Source organism: Oenanthe melanoleuca, chromosome 19 (genome assembly GCF_029582105.1).
Source record: "Oenanthe melanoleuca isolate GR-GAL-2019-014 chromosome 19, OMel1.0, whole genome shotgun sequence".
NCBI lineage: Eukaryota > Metazoa > Chordata > Aves > Passeriformes > Muscicapidae > Oenanthe > Oenanthe melanoleuca.
Genome location: NC_079352.1, coordinates 10,552,317 through 10,578,550, shown reverse-complemented (window position 1 = coordinate 10,578,550; position 26,234 = coordinate 10,552,317). Strand labels below are relative to the sequence as shown.

Below are 26,234 nucleotides of genomic sequence, written 5' to 3'. Positions count from 1 at the left end.
TTGTCTCAGCCCAGGGGCTGCAATGCCATGGGAGTTCCTGGTTCCTGTCCCAGCCTGGAACAGGGTGCCAGGTGACTCAAGGGGCTCCAGAACCCCAGGGAGTCCTCTGCCCTTATACCAATCCAAGGGATCCAGTGCTATGGGGGCCCTGCCCACAGCCTCCCCTCGGCCCTGTCAGCAGCACAGAGATGGTGGTGGGAGCCTGAGCCCCCAAGTATCTGGGATCAGCAGGATTGCTCCTGGCCGTGGGGAGGTGCTGAGCACCCAGCCAGGCTGAGCTGATAGGACCAGCATCCTCACGCATGCCAGAAGGTTTGGAGAGGTGCTGCATCTCCCACTGCAGCACCTTGTGACTTAGAGGAAACCTGTGACCAGTCTGCATCATAACAGGAGGTGCCACAATGTGGAGCACCTTTCAGCATCCCTATTTCACATGCCCTGGATGTCTCAGCAGATTTAGCACAGCCAATATGTTCGGTTGCTTGCCAGTGGTCTCAGCTCACCCTTATCCCTGGGAGAGCACAGCCCACACCATGGGGGCACAAGGACACCCATCCACACTCTCCAGGGTTTCTGCACCAGTTGCCAGTGGAGGGAACAGGCATGGAGTGGGATCTCACTGCCCTTATGTGTTCTTGGGGGTCAGTGGTGTGCAGGGCAGAACAACAGGATGGGAGATGCTCAGGTGACACACAGGGGTTGTGATTCACACTTCAAAGAGGCTTTACCTTTGCTGGATTGATAGGTTGAAGGTGCACGGCATTTCAGGTTTGGATAAACAGGAAAACTTCACCTGAGATCAGATAATGTTGGAATTGAGCAAACCTAGCACAGCTACAGAGCTGCAGGTTGACATTTGATAGATCCAAACTGGAAATACAAGACCACTGTCAAGCTGGGGCCAACCTTTGGAACAGCTTCTCCAGGGAACACATTGAAGATTGTCAAAAACTATTTCATCAAGGGGATAAAGGGACGCATTTTGGCCAAAATTAAAAATTCCAGTAGGAAACTTCTCTCAGATTTGGTGGGTTTTGGCTACTACCCCAAAAGTGTGGTTCTCTGTAGAGATTTTTGTCTCTTGCTCAAGGACTAGTATTTCTGCTTTAATGCCAAATTAGGATCCAAATACACCACTGATTTTGTCCAGAGGTGAAAAGATTATATCACCTCTTTAATAAGAAAAGAAAAGGAGAAAGAAAGAAAAAAAAAAGAGAAAGAAGAGAGAAGAAAAAAATAGAAAAGAGGAAAAAAAAAAAAAAAGGGGAAAGAAAAAAGAAAAAAAAAAAGGAAAAAAAATTTGGCCATAATTTGGTAAAGAAAAATGCACTTCAGCAAGATCTACCTCACCATGGGAAGTCTCTGTCAGCAACAAACCACCTGTCAATGGAGTCTGGCTAAAGTACAATTTAACCAGTGTGGCCTGGGTGATAGGGATGGGTGGCTGCTGTTCCTGCAGTATGTGCCACAAACAGCAGGACTGGAGTGGACCTTCCAGAGGCTTGGAAAGCTCCTTACTGTGCCACAGCAGCCACACCTCTTCTACACTTCAGATTTAACAGATGAACCATCTTCCTCAAAGGGCTTTGTCCCCACAGTTCGGGGTCCAGGAGATCCTGCCCTTCCAAGGTCATTGGTGGACATGGATGTGCCAAGTTTCTACTCAGGGACCCAGCTGCCCATGGTCATTTGACCCAAGGGTTGGCAGGGAAGTATCAGCACAGCCCATATCAGGGAACTCCACAGAGGCACAGCTGTCCCCTTCTGGAAAACGTGACTTGTTTATATCTTCAGAACCATCCTATCTGAGGAAGCACAAAGTTCTCTGCTTCTTGTAGGGAAGAGGCATCAAGTCCCAATCAGAATTACCATAAAATTTATGCAGAGAAAGATATCCAGAGTTAAAGGCCAATAGAAAGGAGTCCCAAACACCATTGGGAAGGAGACATTGCCATCTAGTGTCAGGCTAGGAAAGGGCTCAGGAACACATTGACCCTGCAGCAGGAGTTGAATTGGATAATCCCAGTGGGTCCCTTCAGCTCAGGATAATCCATGCTTCTAAAATTCTCCTCTTAGTGCCAGCCCAACCCCTACTGACTGTGGAGACTGTTTTAGACCCTTCCGTGAAAGAGCAAGGCCAAGAGGATGGACAGACAAGGCCACCTGTGATACATGGATGGCTGGGAAGCCCTGGCTGGTATGGCTGTGGAAGTCAGAATTATGGAATGTTTTGGGTTGGGAGGGACCTTAAAGCTTGTCTTGTTCCACCCACTGCCATGGCAGGGACACCTTCCACTACAGCAGGGTGCTCTTAGCCCCATCCAGCCTGGCCTTGGACACTTCCATGGATGGGGCAGCCACAGCTTCTCTGGGCATCCGGTGTCTCATCACGCTCACAGAGAATTTCTTCCCAATATCCCATCTGTCCCTGCCCTCTGGCAGTGGGAACCCATTCCCCCTTGTCTTGTTACTCCAGTGCCTTGTCCAAAGTCCATCTCCAGCTCTCTTGGAGCCTCTTTACACAGAGGAAGGGGCTCTGAGGTCTTCCTGGAACCTTCTCCAGGTGAACACCCCCAGTTCTCCCAGCCCAGCTCCAAGCAGAGGGGCTCCCGCTCTTAGAGCATCTTTGACTCTGCATTTATTCAATCCCAGCCACAGCCCCATGCTCTGAGCACATGGAGTTCTGGAGTTTGCTCCAAAGCTGGTATTATTCAGCAATTTTAAATCTAGCATCAATATTCACAGCAACATTCAGCCAAAACAAAGAGTACAACAACCTGTTGCCCGTGAAGGGAGCCAGATCTACAGACCCCATTCCAAATTCCTGCTCCTTTCAGGCATTAATCACTCTTGCACAATAAACTGGCACAAGTCCTGCTAGCTTTAGTGCTCAGGTTGGTTTATTTCCTCAGAACAAAAATATCAAACTTAATTTTTTTAAGAACAATCTGTGAAAACAGAAAACCTCATGGCATCCTCCTCCCACTTACAAATTCCCTGAAAGCAGCCTGGAATCTATCTGCAAGAGGCAGGACATCAGGAAAGAGTTTTCTTCAAACTGTGTGCATGGGTGAAGAAAAGGAGTTTACACAGACTCCTTCCTCTCTCCAACAGCACGGTCTTCATTATTCTGGAAATTGCCTCAAAACATGGCAAACAAACCAAACTTCAAGAAAATCAGGTTGTGTATAAACACTGAACTTTCACTTCTATCTCTCAAAGTAAGACAGTGAGCCTGCCCCTTTTCCCAAAATTTGTACGTGATGCTGAGATCTCCATGTACCAAGAGCTGGACAGCTGGAACAGTCCTAGGAAAACAAAGTATCACAGTCAGTGTTTCCCCAGCATCACCTGCACAGTTTATTTAATTTCAGCTCTCAATGACCCACAGTTACCAGCACACACCTCCAGTAGCCCTGAAAGAAATATCTAGAATTCCACAGATTAACACAAGTGGAACAAATACAGTGAAATCCCCTTAAAATCCATTCAACTCCTCATTAAAGACTTGGAGAACAGAGAGTAACAAGTGACAAGAGTTAAAATGAGCCAGGCCCCCTCAGGGAAACTCCCAGAGCACTCCTTGGGCCACCTCCCTTCCTACACAGGGTCATCCATACTTCCCATCAGTTACACTTTTCCACCCCGGTTTTGGGAAACTGATGCCTAGATACTGACTCCGCCTTTGGGAAAAAGGTGAATCTTGTATATGACACAGGAATTTCTCCTCAACCCAGATTTCTACTGTTTCTCCCCATACTTCCCTGCTCACAGCTGCTTTCTGTTACAGGACAGGAACACTGGAAGGCCTGGCCATCTGGCTGCATCCCAGCAATGGATCACAGAGCATCTCCAGCCCTTTGGGCAGTTGTTACCTCACCCCATCACTCCCACCTGCAGTTGGGTCCCTGACAGCCCTAGAGCCCTGGCAAGGGGAATAAAAATTTCCACATCCAGCAAAACCTCCTTCTTTCATCTTAGCCTCCACCCATAACTCCCCTTCTTCAGGTTAACCAGAAGGAAATCAGAATCTTGGTGCAGCATCAGCTTGGTCTGGATAAGAACTAGGACTGTTTTTAAGTGGTGATTTCTCCATCCTCAGCTCTAAATTTCAAAGGGGAACCTCTTTGGTCACTGATCAGGACTTGGCTCACCTATCTCATCTTCTAATGGCTTCACTGACCTTGTTGCCAAAAGCTCACCAGCTCCTCCAGTGCCTCTCCCAAGTGGGCTTTTCCTCTACCACTGCAGAAGCAGCACCTTCCCCTCCCTGGTCCTCAGACAGAATCAGCACCTTCCCTTCTGGTGCCACACGTCACATCCTGATGTTCTTAATGTAGCTGCAAGTGGCTCCTCTCAGATACCAACACAGAAAAACTCATACTGGAAGTATTTCTCCAATTTGAGAGCACAGAAGGCTTCAAAATGCTGCTAGAATGTAAACCTTGTCCTGCTCTCATCCATAGGATTACCAGCAGAAGGAAAAACAGAATAAAGTCAAAACCAAGTAAAGCCTTTGAAACCTTTCTCCAAAACAACCCAGTATCTGTCTCCTACAGGAGCTCTGAGGATCGAAGGATCCCATCCAAAAGGTGCATGACCTGCTCACAGCTCAGGAACACCAGAAACCCAAACACATTTTTATACTCTTCCAGCATCCGCATGTCCAGCCAGTTCAGCTGCAGTTACCATTCCAAAACATGTAAATCAAATTAGTGGTAGCAAAATAGGGAAGCCTGTTCCTTAGAGGATATTGAGTTACAGGCTGCTAACCAGAAGGAAAAAAAAAAAAAATCCAGGAACTGTGAGGGAAATAGCCTCTTAACAGACTAAAAGAGAAGATGAAGCATTGATACTCAAAATCCACACCTCATTCATTATAAAGATAACTGGGGCTTCATGGAACATCAGGACTCTCCAGCCCACCCCCAATGACTCATCTCCCTCTGCTGACCCTGGAACAGTGGGATCATCACTCCATGGGCTCAGAGCCACACAGAACCTATGATAAAGGTCCACCCTGCCAAAAAAATGGGTCTGATTCAGCACAATGTGCCTGTTACGAGGGCTGCCCCCATTTAAAGTTCGGGATAATAAAAGCACAAAAGAGTTGAGGAACTTTCAAGACTGCCAGAAACACAGGAGTGAGACTTCCAGCCTACCACAAACTGGGATTTAGTGCAGTCACTCTCCTGGATCATCCACACTCACCAAAACCCATACCACAGCTCCATTTAATAGGCCCCCTCATACTGCCAAACATTCCAAAACTGGGAGTACATGAGGTTCCTGACACACAAGATATCCATTGTCAGTCCAGGCTGGCAACACTTTCCAGAAAAAGGAGGAAAGGTAGTCCATACAGAAGAAAAACAACTGAAGGACACTTCAGCTGATCTCCTCTTTGAGAATGAATCAACGAGAGAAACACTTAAATCATTTCTCCAGTTCAGAAAAGTTCTATCAACAAGGAGAAGGAAAGAAGGGCTTCAAGTGGGAAAAAGAAATCCTTTTCCTTTGTGTGCTACAGTGTTCTGTGCATTGTTAGACTAAAGCATCTTTCTTCCTCCTAAAATGCAACTGACTTCCACTCTGCTCCTTGTCAGTCTAATCCCATCCCTACACAGCAGCTCCTTCACTTGTTCCCAACCAGAACACTTCAAACTGATCACTGGGTGTTCCCACCAGCTGTTACCTGTGGTTTAAGGTGTCCAATCTGGAACAAGCCCACAGCTACTGAGGGTTCTTGTGTACCAGGAAAATAAAGGATCAGACCAAGAGGTTTCTTGTTTCATGGCTGCTACTTGAATTAATAAAGTCTGTATATGCAGCTAATTAAAAAAATATTCAAACTGAAATCCTAAAGCCATTTTAGGGAGTGCTTGATCAGTTTCTCTCTTTCATTTCCACCTAATGGCTCCACAATCAGAAGAGAAGTGGAGGGGAACCACAGGGCCCTGCAGACACAGGAGCTGGATGCCTTCTCCTCCTGCATGGAGGAGGATGGCCCACTCCAACCAGAAACCTGCTTAAAGCAGGAGGAGAATGGCCCACTCCAACCAGAAACCTGCTTCAAGATCTGTTTCTTCACTACAGCAGGTTGGCAGCAACTCAGCCCCAAAAGTCAGCAAGGCACATTCAGAATTCGAAGGTCACTCACAAGTCTGTTGGTCTCAGATATTTTAACTCATCCTTTGGAACTACAAAACTGATCATCAATTCACAGGGAGTAACATACCAGGTCACCTGTCATTTATAGCCCCAGTCATCTTTACTCTGCATTAAAGCCACAATTAACAGTTAATGCTTAACTATGGCTTCACAAATTGTTTAAGCTGCTTTTCTGCATAAAAAACTGCAGGTGCATCTTCCCCAGCTCCTCCTTTCCTGCCTCCATCTCCAGAAGGGCTGTAGGGAAGCACCAAACAGCAGATTAAGTTCCTGTCAAAACACGAGGAAACTGAAAAACTCAGAATTATGCACTTAAACATTGCTCCTGCCAGTTCAGCCCTTACTCCCCCCATGCCTTAAGACAGCAGCTCCCAGAGTGCTGCACTGGGATATCCCTCAGTGAAAAGAATGCTCCTCGAGGCAAGTACCCAAGAAACCAGGTTGGTGGTGACAGTCTGGAAAGCTTTCACGTGTCAGAAAAGTGACCTCAAAGGATAATTAGAGAAATGCAGCCTCCTCTCTTAGGGGAAACAGAACACCTCCTCTTCAGTGCTTCTGTCCAGATCAAAATGGGATTCACAAATGAGCATGGAGAAGAAAGGAAGTTGTCACTCAGCAGCCAGAAGGAGAAAGCCCATCTTACACCACAGCTCATGAGCCTGGAAAAGCAGATGTTATATGCACACATCAGCAAAGAGCCAAAACCATGAACAGGAACTGCCTGAGAAGTGCTCTTCACTCAAAGCCTGACCAGCCCCTACAGGCACTGCCACTCTGGAGAATCACCACTGCAAGCAGGAGAGAACAATCTTGTGGACTCCACGAGAGGTTCCTGACAGGCTGCAGTGCTCTAGAGTGCCGAGATGAAATTCCAGCAGCACCAGAGTGACCTCAGCAGCTGATAACATTATGTGCTAGGCAATCCACCCTGACACCAGGATAGAAAGAGCTATTTACAACACAAGCCTGTCCTGATTTATCTGGGCAAGAGGCATTGCCATCCCAGGGAGCTTCCCCTGAGCACGTGACATGCCTTAGGGGGAAAATTCCCTAATTAGGGACCATTTATATGCTCTCTGTGTAAGTGGCTCTGCAGTCAGCCATGCCCTCCTCTTTTCTCTGTAGTGCTCTTTAGGGATGTCCAGCTGTGAGGGTTTCAAGTGGCCGCTCCAATGGTTGAGGTGGCTGTGGATATATTCTCAGAGCATGGCAGCATACAAACACAGACACTCACCCTTCCCACATTCAAAGACAGAGCCCCATCACAGATGCCCAAATACACAGAGGAAAGTGGAAGGAACAGATATGCTGCTCCTCTTTTCTAGAGCCAATCTACATGAACTTCAAATGCCATCTGAAGATCTGCATTTACACAATCTTTTCCTCAGGAGTGTTTTTTCCAAGTTAGACTTTTCCCAAGTAAAGATCCTCAGCTCTGCAAAAGATACCAGTGAGTTCCAAGGGCTGCCTGTATGCCAGACAGACAACTCTGTGGCAGGAAAAACTCTCCAGAGATCTGTAACAAGTCTTGACTCCAAAGATCCTGGATGCTGATGACATGCAGTACCATCCGGAACCTAAAGTGATGGAAGGAAGAGCTGCGATGTCTGCTTAGATCTGGGATAAGACAAGGATACATAAAGCAAAAAGGAAGAACATAAAGCAGAGCTCTTTCCCAAGCACACCTTTTAAAAAAACCCCAAACCCTTAAAATAGCACCTAGCCAAAGCAACAAAACCTCTTTCAGAGAAGCAAGGTCTCATAAGAGGAACAATCATAGGAAGGTGAAAGAAGTGATGAACTCTTTAACACACACTTCTGATTCAGGAAGGACTTCACCCAGCAAGCCAGGGCTGAAACTGCTCCTTGGAGCAGCTCCCAGTCCTTCAAGTGCTCAGATAACCTCTATGACAATAATGTTCAGCATTCTATGGAATCAACAGCCCTGATAAAGCAGGGTGGGCTGCACAAGAGGCACATTAAGGTCATGTCTGTCCTTACTGGAAATAACTCCTGAGCTCTGCAAACCAACTCTCAACAGTGCCAAGACACTCCCTGCATCTGAAGCAAAAAGCCTTTCTGAAAGCTTATTCCCTAAATATGGAGCCCTTGTAGGGATTTCCTGGTGCAGACAGCCAAAAACATCATCTATTTGCAAAGTGCTGCTGCCACTGTGTCAGACACAGCCACTAGTGCCCAGGTGCTGTTCCAGCAGGGATGCAGCCCCCTGTTCCATCAGGCACTCCATGCTGATGATGGAAAAGACACTCCAATATGGAGCAGCTGAGGGAGCCGGGAAAGGGGCTCAGCCTGGAGAAAAGGAGGCTCAGGAGGGACCTTCTCTCCACAACTGCCTAACAGGAGGGGGCAGCCAGGTGGGGGTTGGGCTCTGCCCCTAGGAAACAAGGGACAGGACAAGAGGGAAGAGCCTCAAGCTGTGCCAGTGAAGGTTTAGCTCAGATATTCTGGTAGTTTTTTTCACAGGATGGTTAGTCAGACCCTGACACAGGCTACCTAGGGCAATTGCTGAGTCTCCAACCCTGGAGGGGTTAAGAGATGTGTGGATATGACACTTGGGGACATGGGTTAGTGGTGGCCTTGGCAGTGCTTGGGGGACAGGTGGACTCTGATCTTGCAGGGCTTTTCCAACTTTAACAACTCTGTGATTCGGTGATTCCATACATAAGTGAACAAGGGTGAACAAGGCTTGGGAGCTCACAAGCAGATGAGTGTTTCTCAAAACCACAATGAACACTTTCAAGGGCCCTCAACACTCATTTCATTAACCTCAACTGTCCCTGTATCATCACAGCTACTGCAAGGCCTAATTAGAGCATTTAAAACTGCTCAAGTTTGTCAGTGTTTCACTGCTCACTAGAGCAAAGAGGTCTCAGGACTAGCACCAACACCCTCTCATAACAAGGAGAGCACTTCCCCTGAAGGGTATCAGGACAGTAATAAGCAACCATGATCATTTAAGATCCCTGGATTAATGATTAAGAAAAACAGATATAACGAAAACATCTCTTTTGTTATTTTGAAGGGAAAGTCAAAGCAGCAGGACTGATGCCCAGACAGGGCACAACTCAAGGGGCAGAGAAAGCAGGCCTCAAAAATAATAACCCAGAGAAAAACTTAGGATAATCATGTGCCTCCTTGCTGCTGGAAGTGAGGGATAGTGACTCTGACTGCTCAGCTAAGCTAAAACTTCATAAAGAAATCTCTTTAAACTCCACCTGCATGATAACCAGCTGTTATCATGGGAATGAAAAGAGCCCAGCACCTTCTTCATGTTCTACTAATTTGTAATACCAGAATATTTGATATTAGAGCTTCTGGCAAAGGCTCTGAAAAGCAAAACCTCACACAGGGATATCCCTTGAGGTCTCAGCCTGGTGCCTTCCTAGAACCATGCTAGGTGACCTTTAGCAGGAGCTGGAGGACAACAGAATCACAGCAGGTTGGATAAACTCTCTACATTCAAGTCCAACCATCAATCCAGCACCACCACGTTCACCACTAAACTACGTCCTGAAATCCCACATCCATGCATTTTTTGAACACTTACAGGAAGGGTGACTCCACTACTGCTCTGGGCAGTCTATTCCAATGCTTTACAACCCTTTCCACAAAAATTTCCCAAATATCCAATCTAAACCTGGCACAACTTGAGGCTGTTTCCCCCTTGTCCTGTCACTTGCCACCTGAGAGCAGAGCCCACCCCACCTGGCTCCAACCTCCTGTTAGCAAAGTTTCCTTTCAGCACTGCAGTCAGAAATCTGCTCCTACCTCACCTGGGGGTTTTCTGATTGTGCACAAAGGCTTTACAGGCTTTAGGCACTTCTTAAATCAGAGAGAACAGCCGAGGGCCCATCCTTGGATGCAGCTGGAGGATCAATACTTCACCAAAGCCTTGGAGACACTGGGATACTGCACAGGTCTCTGTCCCTTCCATTTCACATCATCTTGTGGCTTCTAAGTCCTGGCCAGACCTCCCAGTCTGGGCAAAGCCAGCCCTAGTGCATCCAGACCCATGTCTAGTACATCCACTGGGAAAACATATCAGGGATTCCTAAAACCAGGTGCTGCAGTAATTTTTTAAGTGTCCAGAAGAGATCAGAGACCAGGATCCTTCCAAAGAGGTATTACAGGTACTACTGCAGGCAGCAAGTGCAGAAATCCTCAGAAAAAAAGTGCAAGATGCTAGAAGAGAGCTGGAGGGAAAACAAAACCCCCAACTCAACAACCTCATTAAAGCTTTTCTCCTTCCTCTGCTTAACAAGGAGAATGCTTAATTAAGTCCTCCTTCAAGCCTTCCCCCTCACCCAGCAAGGCTCAGCAGAAAGCAGAGATTTAACAATTTCCTCTGCAGCACAGGACACCTCACTGGGACAGCGATTTGCATATTCTAAAGGAGCAGTGAATCACTGATTCTCTGTTGCTCAGCTGCAGTGGGGAGGGACAAAATCAGCAGGAGGTACACTTCAGATCTGCTCAGGAATAAGAGAGAGCAGGAGGGGAAGGACCAAGTTGCTGTTTATTCCAAGTGTGGAGCTTTCCCAAGGCAGGAGTATGATTGTGTTATGCACAGACTTCTCAGCTTATTTGCAAGTCTCTTGCAGCTTACTAGGTCAGTTCAACTGGCAACTGCTGCTGATTTTTAGCCCAATAGTCACTTCTACCTGGTGACACAGCCTCAGTTCTGCAGCCAAATCTCACCCATTAATTCCTCCAGAATTGGTAGAACTTGCTATTCATGGCCAGTTTGACCTCAAAGTTACTGTTTCCTGTCATAATTTCACCCTTGTTTGTTTTCACTGGAACATCTCCCTTTGTGTTCCCAACTCCTGGGACCACTTCTGTGTACTGAGCTGAGATACATATTAGAGACAAGCTTTCAACTCTGGCTCACTTATAATCAAAAACAAGAGCTTAGATGTTGGAGTCCAGGATGTTCCCCTGGCTTCCTTGGTTGCTTCTAGACCCCCCTGGCAATGGAACCAGAGACCCTGCAATGGTGCCCAGGGGTCCTGGGGGCTGGACTTGGGTACCTGGAGAAATTTGCCAACACTGCAGGAAGAATTACAAGTCACAAAAAATAAGTAGAGTATAAATTAGACTGTTAAAAGACAGAAAAGTGAATTTTTAGAAATGTTTATATTAGGGGGTTTGAGGTTAAAATGGAGGATTTGGGGCGTGGTAGGTTTCTTCCTCCTTCTTCTCCATGCCGTCCATGTTGGAGTGGCATCCTTCGATTGGATGGGGACAAAACTAGACATTACAATAAGGTTGTGGTGTATTGGAAAACAATTGTAAATATCAAATACGTAATTTAGAGTATAAGATAAGTCCTGCCTTTCTCAGGCAGATTCTGCCCTGGACGTCTGACGAGCAGACCACTGTCAGCTGGACAAAGCATTCCTGAGAAAAGCAACAATAAACAGCCATGGAAACCTCTAAGATCAGCCTCCTGCAGTCTCTCATTGGAGGGCATTGCAAAGAGCTGGGTTCCAAACCACCTGCATGTCCTCCTGAGGTGATCTCAGGTCTAAGGAGACACCTCAGGCAGTGACAAGCTCAGAGACATCCTCCTGGGACAGAAGTATCATCAAGGACCCTCTACTGGAATCCAGACATTCCAAGGGAAGTTGTCCCCACTTGTCATGATTTAGCTGTTTTATGAAGAATGACAGCAACACAACAATGTGATTTTTTTTTTTCTGATGGTTCTTTCAATCAAAAGAGAACAAAAAGCTCCAAAACACCAAGGGCCTCAGCCCACTGCCCTGCAGTTTAGGGGACACCAAGGAGGACTTCCAGCTCTGCACATCCCAGGAAACTAGGCTCCACATACCTGCACCACACAAAGTGAACAGACACAGGTAAACAAACCAAACCCTGAGAGGGGCCAGATTAAGACCCAAGGGACTTACAAGGAACTGCATCAGGGTGGATTTAAAAAGGAATCTGTGCTTCTATGTCTCCCTCTGAGTACTTCTGAATTGCCCCCAAGAAGCACCACAAGCAGTCTTGCATTTCACCAAAGGGAAGATCTATTCTGACCCGAAATTCCATTGAAAAGGTAGGAAACGTGTTCTGAGCAAGATTTTGTGGCAATTAGAAGAACTAGGCTCTACAGCTAGCAGGGGATACAGAAATCATGTAATGGCTTGGGTTAGAAAGGACCTCAAAATCCATCAGTTTCACTCCCTGCCCATAAACAGGGGTGCCTTCTACTAGATCAGGGTGCTCAGAGCCATATCCAGCCTGGCCTTTAACACCTCCAGAAATGGAGCAGCCCCAGTCTCTCTGGGCAACATATGCCATGCCATCACCACCCACACAGGAAAGAATTTCTTTGCTATATCTAATCTGAATCTTTCATCTTTTAGCTTAAAGCCATTCACCTTCCTATCACTGCAAAATCCCTTGCAAAAATACCAGGCAAAAGGAAGATGCTCAGGTGTACCCAGGTTTGAGTGTAATTTTACAAAACAGCCCTGGATTATTTAGTACAGAGAAATGAACTTTGTTCTTGGAACACAGCAGAGCTCACCAAAGGCACAGTAGGTGCACTTGGGAAACACCTCTGAAGCACGGGATGGATGCAGCAATGTTCAGGAGGGAAGAGATGCCACAGCTACAGCTCTGAGCCATTAAGGAGCTGGACCACAGGTCAGGTCAGTGCTCCACAAGCACCTGTCAACTGGTATATAGGGAGGCTTTCTATAACTTTCATGATTCTACTGGTCCATTAACCATGGACTGCAGACAGCATTCCCAGCCCATCTCCTCAATCAGTGTCTAACAGAGAACGGATGAAGCTGGCCCGCCAAGCTGCCCCAGTACAGCCTGTGCCCTAGACTTAACTGGTACAAAGCTGTTGGAAAACACTAAAGAATGTTCTGCCTCAATTCTGACCAAATCCAGTGTCTTTGACAGGGAACAGGAGCTCCTGCTGGAACTGCTTGTTCCTCTCTGAATATATAATGAAGTTCTAAAGCAGCAGCCCAACCTCCACCTCGCACAGGGCCCTGCAGGAACCTCCTCCAGCAAAGGACTTATTTTGCCATGAATGAACAGTAGATTTTTGTTTGGGTCTCAGTGATTTATGTTCATCTGGGAGACTTAGTTTCCTTTTAATACTGCAACAAAAATCAACTTCAAGGAAGTCTGGAAATATTTTTGACTGACAGCTGTCATCTGTGTAAGGTGGGAGAACTCCACACACAGGAGTCAGTGGATAAATTGGCTGATAAGCAGTTCAGCCCAGCCCTTAAGCTTGCCTACAGGAGAGATTTTCCCCTTTCCCTCTGTACTTGTCAGTCTCCTCTAACCAAAAATCACTGGTTTACTTATACGAGATGTGTGGAAATCAACATCAGATAAGTCACTGCTTGGGAAACAAGAAGCCTTCCCAGGGGGGAGCCTGTCTGGTGCCCCAGCATATCACCACAACCACCCTGACTCCCACCACAAACCAGGCCTGGCTGATCCCAGAGCTGCAAAGAGCTTCTCAGGTCAGACACCAACAGGGATGAGACCCAAGGCTCTTACAGGCTTCCAAACTGCAACTTCCTGAAACGCAGCAAATGAAAAATCAGACCCTCCTGCCAAGTCTAGAGCCACAGACTTTCTGCACAAGACCTCATCAGTCTTACATCCCCTTTCAGAGCTCCTTTTCTGGGGGCAGGCACCTGCTAACACGTCTAGTAAGTTCCATCCCAAACCCAGGGCATGATGACTTGTGCTCTGAGGCCACATGCCCAGCCTGGACCAGAGTACAAGAGCGGCAGCAAGGGTAAAGGCTCCACAAGGAGGCATGTCCAGCTAGGAGAAGGTTGTGTTCCTTTAGGAAGCAGCATTATATCCAACTTCTTCCTCAAAGACTGCCTTAGCTTCCTTGCAAGCATAAAGAGACAACCTTAAAACACCAGAGCTGATAGAAAAGCTGCCAATATTCATTTTCTGCTAGCAAGGTACTGCCTGTATTGCAAGAGAGACAACAGCAGCAAACTGATGGCCCTGAGCTGGGGATGGTTCATGACAGAAGGATGTTGTCATTTTCCAGAACTCTTTCCCTAGGGTTTCCCCAAAGCAAGAGACAAGAAAAGATTTCCACTCCTGCTTGCATCCCCCGGAAGATTTTGAGAAAAGAATGATCAAAGAGCCTTTGTGCATTTATAAACCTGTCAATTTTGCTAGAAGATTTAAAGCTTTAAAGAGTCCAAAACATCTACTTGAAATTTTCTATCCAAACAGACTTCTTTTAACACTTAAAAAAAAACTCCAGAAATAAAATATTTAGATTTTTTCTGAAGTGAGGCATTCCAACAGCTCCAGACAGAAGTGCTGGAGGGCAGGAGGAAATCCAGCTCTTAAGTTTGACAGGAACTTTTTTTTTTTCCCCCCCTTTCTTTTAATTGGCAGAGAAACAAGACTACAGAGCTATTTCAGCCCCTGGCTCTGACCAGGAATAGCTGAGATGAGCAGCACAGGAAACAACAAACCAAATTTACTCAAGTGCTGGCAGTTCCAGGTCCCTGTCCTACACATGCTATGCCTCACAGGAAGGATTCTCCAAGGTGACAACGTAGCAGTATTCCACCCCACCATCCTGCCCTTCCTCTCCATACACTCCCTACCACTTGCCATTTTGCCTCCAAAAGCCTCCCCCGCAGACGAGAAGCAGGTTTCCCACCTGAGAACACCACAGGAATGACAGGTTTTGGGAGAGCTCAGCCTTTTTCAAAACTTGGTTACCTTGATTTCTTCTCAGCCATAAGAATTGAGAGGGTCAAACATCTGGCAGCACATTTCTTTCTCCATTTCCATGTACTCCTTGTAGTATCTGCAAAGTAGAACACAGGATGACATCAGGGACTGGAGACTGTCTGTGCCACCCTCAGTGTCACAACCTGAAAATAATAATATTTTTGGGATATAAAAAAATTAACATAATGGAAGAGTGTGCTGGCAGTAGCAACACAGCTCCTCCAAGACCTTCTTTCTGCAATGTCAGGGAAAGAGAGCTGGAAATGTCATGCCTCATCTGCTCAGGACTAATTAGATCATTTGCCTTCTGTGAGACAGGTGCTTTCTACACTAGTTTTGGAAGCTTGGGACAGTGCAGAGGAACACCACTTGTGTGCTGTGGGATACTTCTGTGTGTCCTTATGCAAGTTCTTTTTGCATTGTTCAAGTGCGATGCAGCAGAAAATCTATCATAGATATAGGATCTGGATGGGCAAAGGATGGGCAGGAGGCAGCAGGAATTTGTGCCTGGACCAAATGGATGACAAGGCAGATGTTTCCTCCCCTATTCTCTCTTCCTTGCCAGCGTCATAGGATGGCAAAAGCTTTGCAGTCTGCTCCATTTTAACTTCTCCAAGCACAGCATCCTCATCTCTCTGTACTCTCACTCCAGTGGTAAGGAATCCCAAGTTGAAAGGTGACTCAGCTTGGGAACACTGTCCCAGGGATCAGTGGCTGCCCATGAGTTCAGCTTTCCTGCATCTGCTGCCATATAAGGCCAAAAGCAAAGGGTTTTGTGCAACACACTAGAACCAGCCCCAGTGAGAGGCTGACTCGGGCTCTCTCAGCCCCAGCCCTCAGCACCCTTGGGGCTCAGAACCTCAGAAGGTATGAAATCCTGGCCCAGAAAATCTCTCCTGGTAAGTCTCACACATAAGTTGCTGACCAAGGATGCCCACCCATTCCCACACCCAGGACAGCAGGAAATCCAAGAGTCCCTTGTATGGAGGTACAGATTAATGCCAGATATTGGAAGAACCCCAATTCATTCTGGTTTTGATGCAGTTGAAGCCTTCTAATAGCATTCCAAGATCCAGCAGCAGAATTTCCACCAAATCTAACACAGCTGGTACCAGACACATTCTACATACCTCTCACCCTGGATTCTGTCTGTTGTTCTCTAGGAGATTTTGCCAAGAACCTGTTTCAGCCAGTAAACAGATGCATTCCAAAGCTTTGTTTTAGACAGCAAAAGGGAGTTGCTGATTACCACACAATACTGCTTTTAACAAAGTAAAAATACTCACTCAGTAAGGAAGTGAAAAGCCTCTAAGAAGAATATTTTGATTCATATTCCATTTCTGAAGCATTTTTCAGATCACACTATGAGTTCTGAGGCAAGGGCAGGCTGGCAATATTACATATCTACCCAGAGGTAAGGTCTCATTACAAACACCCACTAGCACTTGTTTCATCTGTTTCACACTAATTCCACTCTTTGTCACAAGCAAAAGACCTCTCCTGCAGTGCTGCTTCCAGCTCTGTGATCCAACATCAGAAAGACATAAAGCTGCTGGAGCGAGTCCAGAGTAGGCCATGGAGATGCTCCAAAGGCTGGAGCTCCTCTGCTCTGGAGTCAGGCTGGGAGAGCTGGGGATGCTCATCTGGAGAGAGCTCCAGGAAGACCTCAGATCCCCTTCCTCTGCCTAAAGGGGTTCCAGGAGAGCTGGAGATGGGCTTTGACAACGACAAGAGGGAATGGCTTCCTGCTGCCAGAGGCCAGGGCTAGATGAGATATTGGGAATAAATTCTTCCCTGTGAGAGTGGTAAGGCCCTGGTACAGGTTGCCCAAAGAAGCTGTGGCTGCCCCATCCCTGAAGTGTTAAAGGCCAGGTTGGACAGGGCTTGGAGCAACCTGGTGTGGTGAAAAGAGTCTTTGCTCATGGCAGTGCAGTGAGCTTTAAGGTCCGTTCCAACCCAAACCATTCCATGCTTAAAAGCAAAAAATACACCCGTTTTAACAGGCAGCAAATGAGGAACTCCAAGACAACAGTGGTTTAATGTGCATTCAATTCTGACACACGCACACTCACTGAACGTGCTGCTCTCTATAGAGCTGGGGCCAACAATGGCAGAAATACTTTGTTGCTTCCTGGCCACACCACCTCAACATCATTAAAAACATTTCTCTTTTATCTACCAACATACTTCAAATCTAAGTGAATACATGAGGCTTCTTGAATCTGGCCTTCTAGCACTGTACATGTACCAGCCTCCAAGAGCAGCCAAATAGATCTAGTTTAGAATTCCCCACCCTCAGTGGACAATCTGGTAGCTCCATACCCAGTGGGAGATCAGGATGAATACAAGAGATTCATCTAAAATTTCCAGACCAGCAGCTAATACTGCCTTCAAGCTCTTTGTACTTCAGAAATTACAGAACAAATTTGAATACTTTTTGAAGACTATTGAAGACAACATGAATACACAGGACAGAAAAGCCCTCCACCAACATATGCCCTGGCAGAAGGCACTCAGCCCATCAGACCAGCTTTTCCAGCAGCACCAACCACTCTTTATAGGTGTTACTGCTGCCTTTCTGCAAGTGCCTGGCAGTGACATACAAAAGAGGGTTCATACTCAAGGGCTACTATGTGAGCTCCAGAGTTGAGGACAGCATCACTCCTGCTTCAGTAAACAGTGCCAGGAAGACAGCACATGCTTCTGGGAAAAAGCTAATGCTTTTGGCAGTTTCAAAGGAAGAGCATCATGAGCATAATGAGATAGGCATTAGTCATGTTTTGGTGGGGCTGGGGCATGACTAAAGCTGGCAGGATAGCCCTATACTCAGCCTGTGGGCAAAAGGAGAGCTTGTCTTCAGGGCTGTCCATTTATTATCTCCAAGACAGCAAGAAATTCATTTTTAATGAATATTAGTATTGTGCATTGAAGCACCTGAAGTGCAAAAAAGCTGCTGAAATTAACCACATCTTAAAGGGAATGAAAATCATACTTATTGAGAACATTTACAGCTGGAGCATCCAGCCAACTGTATTTCACTGGATTTGAAGCATTTTAGTAGCTCCCACATCCCCCTCCTCACCCTGATCTGCTCACAAGTCAGGTAACACACATCCCACCAAAGAAATATATGGAAAGGGTGGGTGTTCCCAGCTCCTCACTTCCCGCTTCTGGGCCTGAAAAATGTTTCAAGCTGTTTTCTCCACATGCGTTTCCCAAGTCACTTATTAACCCGATAGTTTGGGGTTTTTTAAACATTTTAAATATTTCAGAATGTATTACAGCCTGTTCAAGCACCCTCTCTTCCCCAGGTACAGAAAGGAGGGCTCCCACCTTGCCAGCTTCTTCAGCTCATTGTTGATATCACGGTTGAAGGGCTGGATGCACTGAGCTCTGACCAGGAAATCCCGGGATTTGCTGTACTCCCTCATGTAGAGACAAGCCTGCCATGGAAAGATGATAGATGCATCAAAAGATAAATACAGACCCACTGCCCTTCCTCAGGCCTCGTGCAAAAACAAACATTCCAGAGACAGAGAAAAGTAACACAGATTTTCCAAAAGGGCACATGCAGACAAACCACCTTGACTGCTGCAGCAGCCCAGAATTCAGAGATTCTCCTCAGTTCATTCGGGGCTCCCTCCACAGCCAGGCTGGGATGTTCCATGATGATTTATTTGCCCACCTGGCCACACCTGAACAGCGCTTTGGCACTTCCTTGGTCCATCTCCAAGGCTAACTCCCCGTATTTCAAAGCTCGGTCAGCACGTTCCAGTTTCAAGTAAGTGAGTGAGAGATTCAGGAACAGCAGCAGTTTGGAAGCGTTGATCTGGCTCTGCTCTGCCTTACTGGAAGAGCTGTGACCCAGGATGGAGAGTGCCTGAGCAGAGAGGAAAAACCAGCCAGTGCACAACACAGACATCATGGCAAGTGAGAAATGCATCTCATCCAACAGCTACACCCATGTTTCTGTTCACCTAGGTCACTTAAAAGTAATAACAATCAAAACTCTAAATACAGGGCATGGCATTCTCAGAATGACTAGTCATGCTGACCATATGACCACAGGTTTAGGAATTTATTATGGAAAGCAGCAGAATAAAAAAAAAAAAAAAAATCCAGGACTCCAATTTTAAGGATGAATATGGAAATCTTACAGGGAATAAGACAAGTCAAATCACTTTTGTTACAAAAATACCAAGCAAAAGCAACTTTGAAACATCTCTGCCTCTGAGAAAGTGGCAAATGCCTTCCAGTTTGAGATTAACTGAGCCTTTACCCTGCCTGGAGAGGGAGCTGAAGAGGCTCAGCCCAGGAAAAAAGAGAAGGGGGTACCTTCTCGCTCTCTACAATTCCTGGACAGGAAGGTACAGCCAGATGGGGGTCAGGCTCTACTCCCAGGTAGCTGGACAAGACAAACATTTAGGTTCAGGCTAGATACTGGGGAAAAATTCTCATTGAAAGTGTTGTCCAGCCCTGGCACAGGATGTTCAGGGCAGTGGTGGAGTCCCCATCCCTGGAGAGGTTTAACAGCCCTGTGGATGTAGCACTTGGGGATATGGGGTAGTGGTGGCCTTGGCAGTGCTGAGGAACAGTTCAACTTGGTGGTCTCAGAGACCTTTCCAAACAAAATTATTCTCTGACTATTCCTTCATTTACCACTGCTGCTCACACAAAACCAGCTGTGCAAGCCCTGTTCTGAAGTAACAAACTATGCCTGGAAAATACCACAAAATTATTTGATCTCTAACCTGTACCTGTTGTGATGAGCTAAAAATAATCCCTTCTTTCACAGCTTTCCCAAAGTACACCCCACATTTTCCTGGTGCCGTACCCTCTTGTATCTGTCCTTTGCAATCTTGAAGCACTGCTTATAGAAGAAGTAGTTGCCAAACTCTCTCTCTGTGGCAGCAACTTTCAATACCTTCTCTAGGGGAAGTCCAGCCCGCTGTTCCTGTGTGAAGAAATATCTGAGTTTCAGCTCAAACTAAAGAAAACAGGCAGAGAACTCAGACAGGACAGTCCTACACAGCCCCCTCCTATTCACAGAGCAGAAGTTAGGTCCTTATCAAGGCCATGTGGTACCTTCCCAGTCAGGCTGAACATGACAGTGTTCTTGTGCTGATTATTCTAGTGAAGAGGTCAGGAAGCCCAAAGGGGGACTGGAAAAAGCAGGAATGTGTCCTTAAAACCTGTCCAACTCTTTCAGCACACAGCTGAGTTAACACAAATGCAATCACTGGCACAAAGCTGCTTGAAAGGTTCCATTGCTCTGACTGCTCTCAGGCCAGCTCTGGGACAGCCTGACACTACCAAAGGCACCAATCAGCAAAACACAAACCTCAGCAATCATTAAAAGAAAAAAAAAAAAAAGACAAAAATAGAGGGACAGGTTTTCTTCTGGGTCTGCAAGTTGGAACCAGCTCATAGAGAGAGGTCAGTCAGCCAAAATGGGTGGGCAAGGAGGGAGCACAACAAGTGTGGTTTGCTCACAGGGCTCTGGGGAAAAATTTGCCTGTGCAGAGGCTGGAGGGCCTCTCTCATCTTCTGCCTCCATTCACTAACCCACAACCACAGCCCAAAGCCCTCAACATGAAAGGGTGGATTAACAATAGCACCACAACTCACCAGGGAGGAAAAAACAGGGAAGAACACGTGGGAGAGGAGCCAAGAGGCAGAGACAAAGGGTGGGGGCTGGTGGGGCACCAGGACACTGGAGAGGATTATTACAGACAGCTTCTTGCTATTCCTTAAGGAAATTCCTGGCAGTTAGTGCCCTCTAGTGCAACCACGAGGTTTCTGGTAAAACTAAAAATAAACGGAAGCTATTCCACTGACTCCATCCAGCACAGAGGAGCAAACAAAGGCAGATCCCGCCTTCTCCCTCTGCATGGTAGGGCAAACAGAGCGAGACAGGGAGGGACACAAAGGGCAGGCACGTGGATCAGAGCAGAGCTGGGTGCCCAGGGACTGGACACTTGCACCAGCATTCACCTGAACACATGTAACACACAAACCACAGCAACTGTGAGACAGGACAATGATGGTTCACCCTCCAGACTTCGGTCTCAAGCTATATTAAGGGAACTCACATAAGTCAACTCAAAGAACGCGTCGCACTCCTCGGAGTCGATGAAGTCCAGCACCTCCACCTTGAAGAGGACTGTCGTGTTTGGGGGGATGGAGGGAGGACAGCCCCGCTGCCCATAGGCGTATTCTGGAGCGAGGACGAACAGAGCAGCCTCTCCTTTGGTCATAGACAGCAGCCCGATCTCCAGCCCCCACAGCGTGATGTCTGTCACAACGAGGGGTGGGACAGGTGAGGTTCACAAACACCAACACCCTCACACAACAAACAATGCTTTTTCCTTAAGCCTGAAGGAAAATATCCCTATGAGCTCCTGTCTCAGCAACTACAACAGCCAGTTCCTCCAGAAAGGATTATCAGGGCAGCCTGCTGTGGGACTCAGAACATGGTATTGCAAATCCAGAGTGGGATGAGTTGGAAGGGGCTTTAGAGATCACCCAGTCCATGCCCTGTCATAGGCAGGGACAGCTCCCACTAGACCAGCATGCTCCAAGGCCTGTCCAGCCTGGAAAACATCATCTCCTCTCAAGAGATTTAAAGCTACCCAAGGGCAGGTGGGAAACACCTCCCTATCACTCCCAGGCAGAGGGTGAGCAGGTCCAGATTCCATCTCTTATGTGAACAAGGAGGATTTTTTACTCCATTAATAAATACTAGAGGTTTCAAACAACCTAAAGACACCAAACAGAACTTAAACTGAAAAGCCTTAATAGAACCCCAGGTCCCAAAATGCCTTAATACAATCCCAAGCCCCAGGACAAAGTTTGTGGCTCAAACCTACCTTTTCCTAGTTTCATCAGCCTTGGATACTTGCTGCTCCCGTTTGAACAGAAGAGCTTATTCCAATTGCCCAGGTACCCAGAGTACTTCACTGTAAGCCCAAAGCGACGAGTGGGGAGAACGGAAAAGCAAGAGTTTGATTTCAAATCAGGAGCACACCAGGAGTTGTAACCAACTAATTATCTGGATTCTCTTTTTCTGTTCTGCTAAAGAACAGCAGAGGCACAAACCCTTCTGTTTTACACCAAAAATCTGGTCACATCCAAGCAGCCAGGTGCTGTGTGTTTTAGCATCATCCCCAGACAAAGCAGCTACTTCAAAGTTCTGAGCTATTTAAGAGATGTGATTTTGCACTTTTAAGAATTGGAAACTTCAGCTCAGCAAATTAACATGCCCCAGTTATATGCAGAAATACTTAAAAAGAATTCCCTAACCAAAGCTGTAGCTCTGGAAAGAGGAACAAGGGGTAAAATGTACCCCACCCCAAGCTCTGCATCTGTAACTCCAGTAGTGCCTCAGAAAATACATTGTAATGGGCCTCCCTCGACATAGCACCCAGGCCCTGCACTTCAGGAACCACTTCCAGCTCCAATCTTCTCTGTGAGCACAGGTGGGCCCTAGAAATCCTTCTTTCCTCAAGGTCAAGATGCCTTTTCTTTTAATGTGTCAATCACAATAAGTTAAACAGGGCATCCCAAGTGTTAAAATATTGATACTGAGTCCTGAAACAGAGACACACCATGGTATAAAATCAGCACTTTTAAGACCTTGCTGTGGTCTTTGCCAGCCACCAGCACCTCAACATTAGCCTTGGGGGATCTTTCCCAACAGGTTCTGCCCTGTTTCCCTCAGCACCTGCTTCAGACCAAACCTCACACTGAGGCACAGGTTACAGAGACAAGCACCAAACTCTCACTTCCAAGGACCTCCACTTTCTTAGCCCTGCTGAACACAGTCTAAACTAAATAATTCCTATTTAAAAGCTGCTCAGGAGATGGTTACTGGCGCCTGAACTACCTGTGAATACAGGCACAACATTACTGCAGAGCACCCTGAGCGCCCCCTCCCCCCAGGCGGCCAGGCCGAGCTCAGGCAGCCTCACTCCAGCCCTGACAAGACTGACAATCGTGGAATGGTTTGGGTTGGAAGGGGCCTTGAAAATCATTCAGTCCAACCCCCTGCCTATGAGCAGAGACACCTTTCACTAGAGCAGGCTGCTCCAGCCTGGGCTTGAACATTTCCAGGAATGGGGCAACCACATCTTCCTTGGGCAACCTGTGCCAGAGAACTAGGACATCCTTAACAGAGGTGCCCGGCCCTGGCTCCGGGATCTCCCACGGCCCACAGGAGGCACCAGAGGCCCCAGACACGGCTCTACCTGCCACAGAGGCGGATGGGGGCACAGGCTGCCCGATGCCGGGGCGCAGCTGCTCCTTGCGCACCCCTCCATCGCCGGTCAGGTCCTGCAGGGCCTGGAGAGACTCCGAGGCCAGAGACAACGAGGGTGTCGAGGCCGGGGTCGGTGCTGGGATCGGAGCCAGTGCCAGAGCCCACGCTGGAGTCGAAGCCGGACCCGGGTCCTGACACCCGGCCCCGAGCCCGTCCTCGCCGGCGCCGCCCGCCATCATGGCCGCGCCGCGCCTCACGCGCTCCGCACAGCACAGCCAATCACGCTCCGAGACCAAGCCCGTCCCACCGCAGCTTTAGAGCCACGCGGAAGGGGACACGCCCTGCGCGCTCCGGACCAACGGAAGGCGGAACGTGGAACGTCACCTGGCGCGGTGCACGCTGGGGGATGTAGTCCGCAGCCTACACTGCCTTCTGCCCCTCCTTAGAACCAAAAACCCAGCCCAAAACAACCCAAAACTAAAACACCAAAACCAAACCTCACAAAAAAAACATTAAAAAACCCGACCAAACTACAACAAAAACCACACAACTACAAAAAAAAAAAAAAAATCCAAAAAACAACAAAAAAAACCCCTACCACTGCCAACAAAAAAAACCTAACCAAAACACAGGTACCTGAAACTGTATAAATGCAAAACTAATGAGAATGAAAAATAAAAGCAGAGAAAAACCCACACTCTTGAGATTACCACAAAAGAACATAAGCTTTTTATTCGGGAGGAAGGAAGGAAGGAAGGAAGGAAGGAAGGAAGGAAGGAAGGAAGGAAGGAAGGAAGGAAGGAAGGAAGGAAGGAAGGAAGGAAGGATGGTTCCCCACAGCCTGTCCCCAGCCCCCCTTTAGGAGAGAAGGTGCTGCATTTGCTGCTTTGCTGTGTCCCAAAGAGCTTCAGTGTGAGGCTCGGTGACAGCCCCAGACTGATCCTTCCATCACCACATTCCCAAAGTTGCACACTCCTCAGGGAGAAGCCAGGACCGTCCCTAGCTCCCTGGGAGATACTGAGAAGGATGCCAGGGTATGGGATCATAATGGGATTCACATGAAAGATGCTCATAAGCCACACACCTCCAGTAGTTATTATATGAGAAACAACGATATTTTTTCTAAAATAGACAAAATAATTCCTTGTGCCTTGTCCCAGACAGTAAGAGCAGTGTTTGGTTTCCTTCTGTTTTTTACCAAAAGCATAACAGGTTTTCACCAGACAACATAAAAACACCAGTTAAACAAAAACAAAAACACAAACAAAAACAACAAAAACAAACAAACAAAAAACAAAACAAAACAAAACAAAACCAAAAAAAACAAAAAAAACCCACCAAAAAACAAAACAAAAAAATTGTAGTTAATAGCAAAGTTAACCTAGTTGATAACAATATCTTAAAGTCATCTTAAATTTAGCTGATAGCAAAGTGCTTTGGTGAGAACATTCTCTCTGTTGCAGTGGGATAAGGGAGCCCCAGGGGGGTCTGGGACCCTGGCTGCTGTGGGAGGCAGACACGGGCAGCCCTTCTCCTGGCCGTGCCCAGCCATGTGCTGTGTGTGCTCACACACGGCTGCAGGCAGCCCTTCCCGGGCCGTGCAGGGACAGGAGCCTGCCTGGCTCTCCCTGGGAGCAGAACGTCCCAGAGGGGCAGAGGAGGGGAGCTACTGGGAACCCCATCCTGAGGGGAGCGACCCTGCCTGACTGACTCCCATCAGCTTGGCTGGAGAAGCCGAGGAAAGTCGGGTCCATGCACTGGAGCCAGAGAAATCTGTGCAGGTCACCTCAGTGGCTGAGTATTATTTGGGTCTCTGGGAGGTGTTTCTCTGTGAGCACAGGGAGCACCTGAGGCTGGTCCCCCTGCTCCTGGGACACTTGAGCTTCCCTTGGTTCACCCCATAGCAATGTGTGACACCAGCCCAGCTCAGCCTCCCTTTTTCCTTGGGAAGTTATCAAGTCCCTGACTTCAGGTTTGTTTTCTTCAACTTCAAGGCCGTGTGTTTGACTTGCCCAGAAGTCTGGCAGTTCTGTCCCAACTGTGAACAGCAGGGAAGGCAGTGCTGCCTGAGCTTTACAGCCAGGAAACACACTGCCCAGTGCTCCCTGGGGCTGATGAGAGAGGCTGGGATTTTGGGGCTGAGCATGGAACATGGAAACAAATTTCAAGGGTGTGAGCAGTGCCTCAGCTTCCCAAATCCATCTCCCTTGTCTCCAAGATAGATGCGCTTTTCATGTTTTCCTTCTGCTTCTTGCTTAGATTTATCACTCGAATGATGCCAGTCTTTCTGATGATGTCCATGGGCTGAGATGACCCCAAAGAGATCTATGGGTTAAGACTGAGATTCTTCAGTGGAAAATCCCTCCTGGCTATGTCTGAGCCCTGGCACACAGGCATGACTTCACTGCAGCTTGACATCCCTGCCTTGGCCCAGGTGGGAACAGCTTGGGGTTGACTGCTGACACCTGGGGCAGACTCAGGACACATGGCCAGGTGTGGGCCAAGTGTAGCCACAAGCCCATTACAGGCTAAAATCATAATCTCAGACTTTGGAGTTTTAAGTATGGGTTTGCAACTGTCTGTGCTGCTGATCTTGTTATTGGAACAGGACTGATCTCCCACCAGGAATCTGATGCCATCCATCTTGCCACTGCACTCCCAGGAACTGGATCTCCTGGGCAGGTCCTTTGACTTTGGTCTCTTGATGGGGACTGGCTCCCAACAGAATCTGGATGATCTTCTCTCCCTTCTCAAATACCTCCACTGCCATGTTCCCCCACACAATGATGTCATCAATGTACTGCAAATGTTCTGGAGCCTCACCCTTTTCCAGTGCAGCCTGGATCAGTCCATGGCAGATGGTGGGGCTGTGTTTCCACCCCTGGGGCAGTTGGTTCCTGCAGGGAAAAGTCTCTTCCATATATCTAACTTAAATTTCCCTTTTTTCAGCTTGAACGCATTTCTCCTTGATCTATCCAGTTCCCGATGAGAAGTCCTTCTCCAGCTTCCTTGTAGCCCTGTTCAGATACTG

The 26,234-nt window shown here is 47.4% G+C and overlaps 1 protein-coding gene across 1 annotated transcript; it reads right to left on the bottom strand.

Annotated features, from left to right (window-relative positions):
* Positions 1 to 2,873: 2,873 nt before the first annotated feature.
* Positions 2,874 to 23,539, bottom strand: FKBP6 (FKBP prolyl isomerase family member 6 (inactive)). Its single transcript, XM_056506585.1, has 8 exons — positions 23,193 to 23,539; positions 21,816 to 21,905; positions 21,039 to 21,241; positions 19,781 to 19,900; positions 18,632 to 18,826; positions 18,280 to 18,389; positions 14,935 to 15,022; positions 2,874 to 3,308 (listed from the first exon to the last, which is right to left on the bottom strand). The coding sequence occupies exons 1-7, from the start codon at positions 23,440 to 23,442 to the stop codon at positions 14,947 to 14,949; spliced, it is 1,044 nt and encodes a 347-aa protein (XP_056362560.1). The 5' UTR covers positions 23,443 to 23,539; the 3' UTR covers positions 2,874 to 3,308; positions 14,935 to 14,946.
* Between the last annotated feature and the right edge of the window lie 2,695 nt (positions 23,540 to 26,234).

Coding starts and splice junctions, on each gene's coding strand:
- FKBP6 (XM_056506585.1), bottom strand. CDS start 23,442: ATGATGGCGGGCGGCGCCGGCGAGGACGGGCTCGGGGCCGGGTGTCAG. Junction 19,901..21,038: donor CGTTCTTTGAGTTGACTTAT/GTGAGTTCCCTT, acceptor TTCTTCACACAG/GAACAGCGGGCTGGACTTCC. Junction 18,390..18,631: donor CGCTGTTCAGGTGTGGCCAG/GTGGGCAAATAA, acceptor TTTCCATGGCAG/GCTTGTCTCTACATGAGGGA.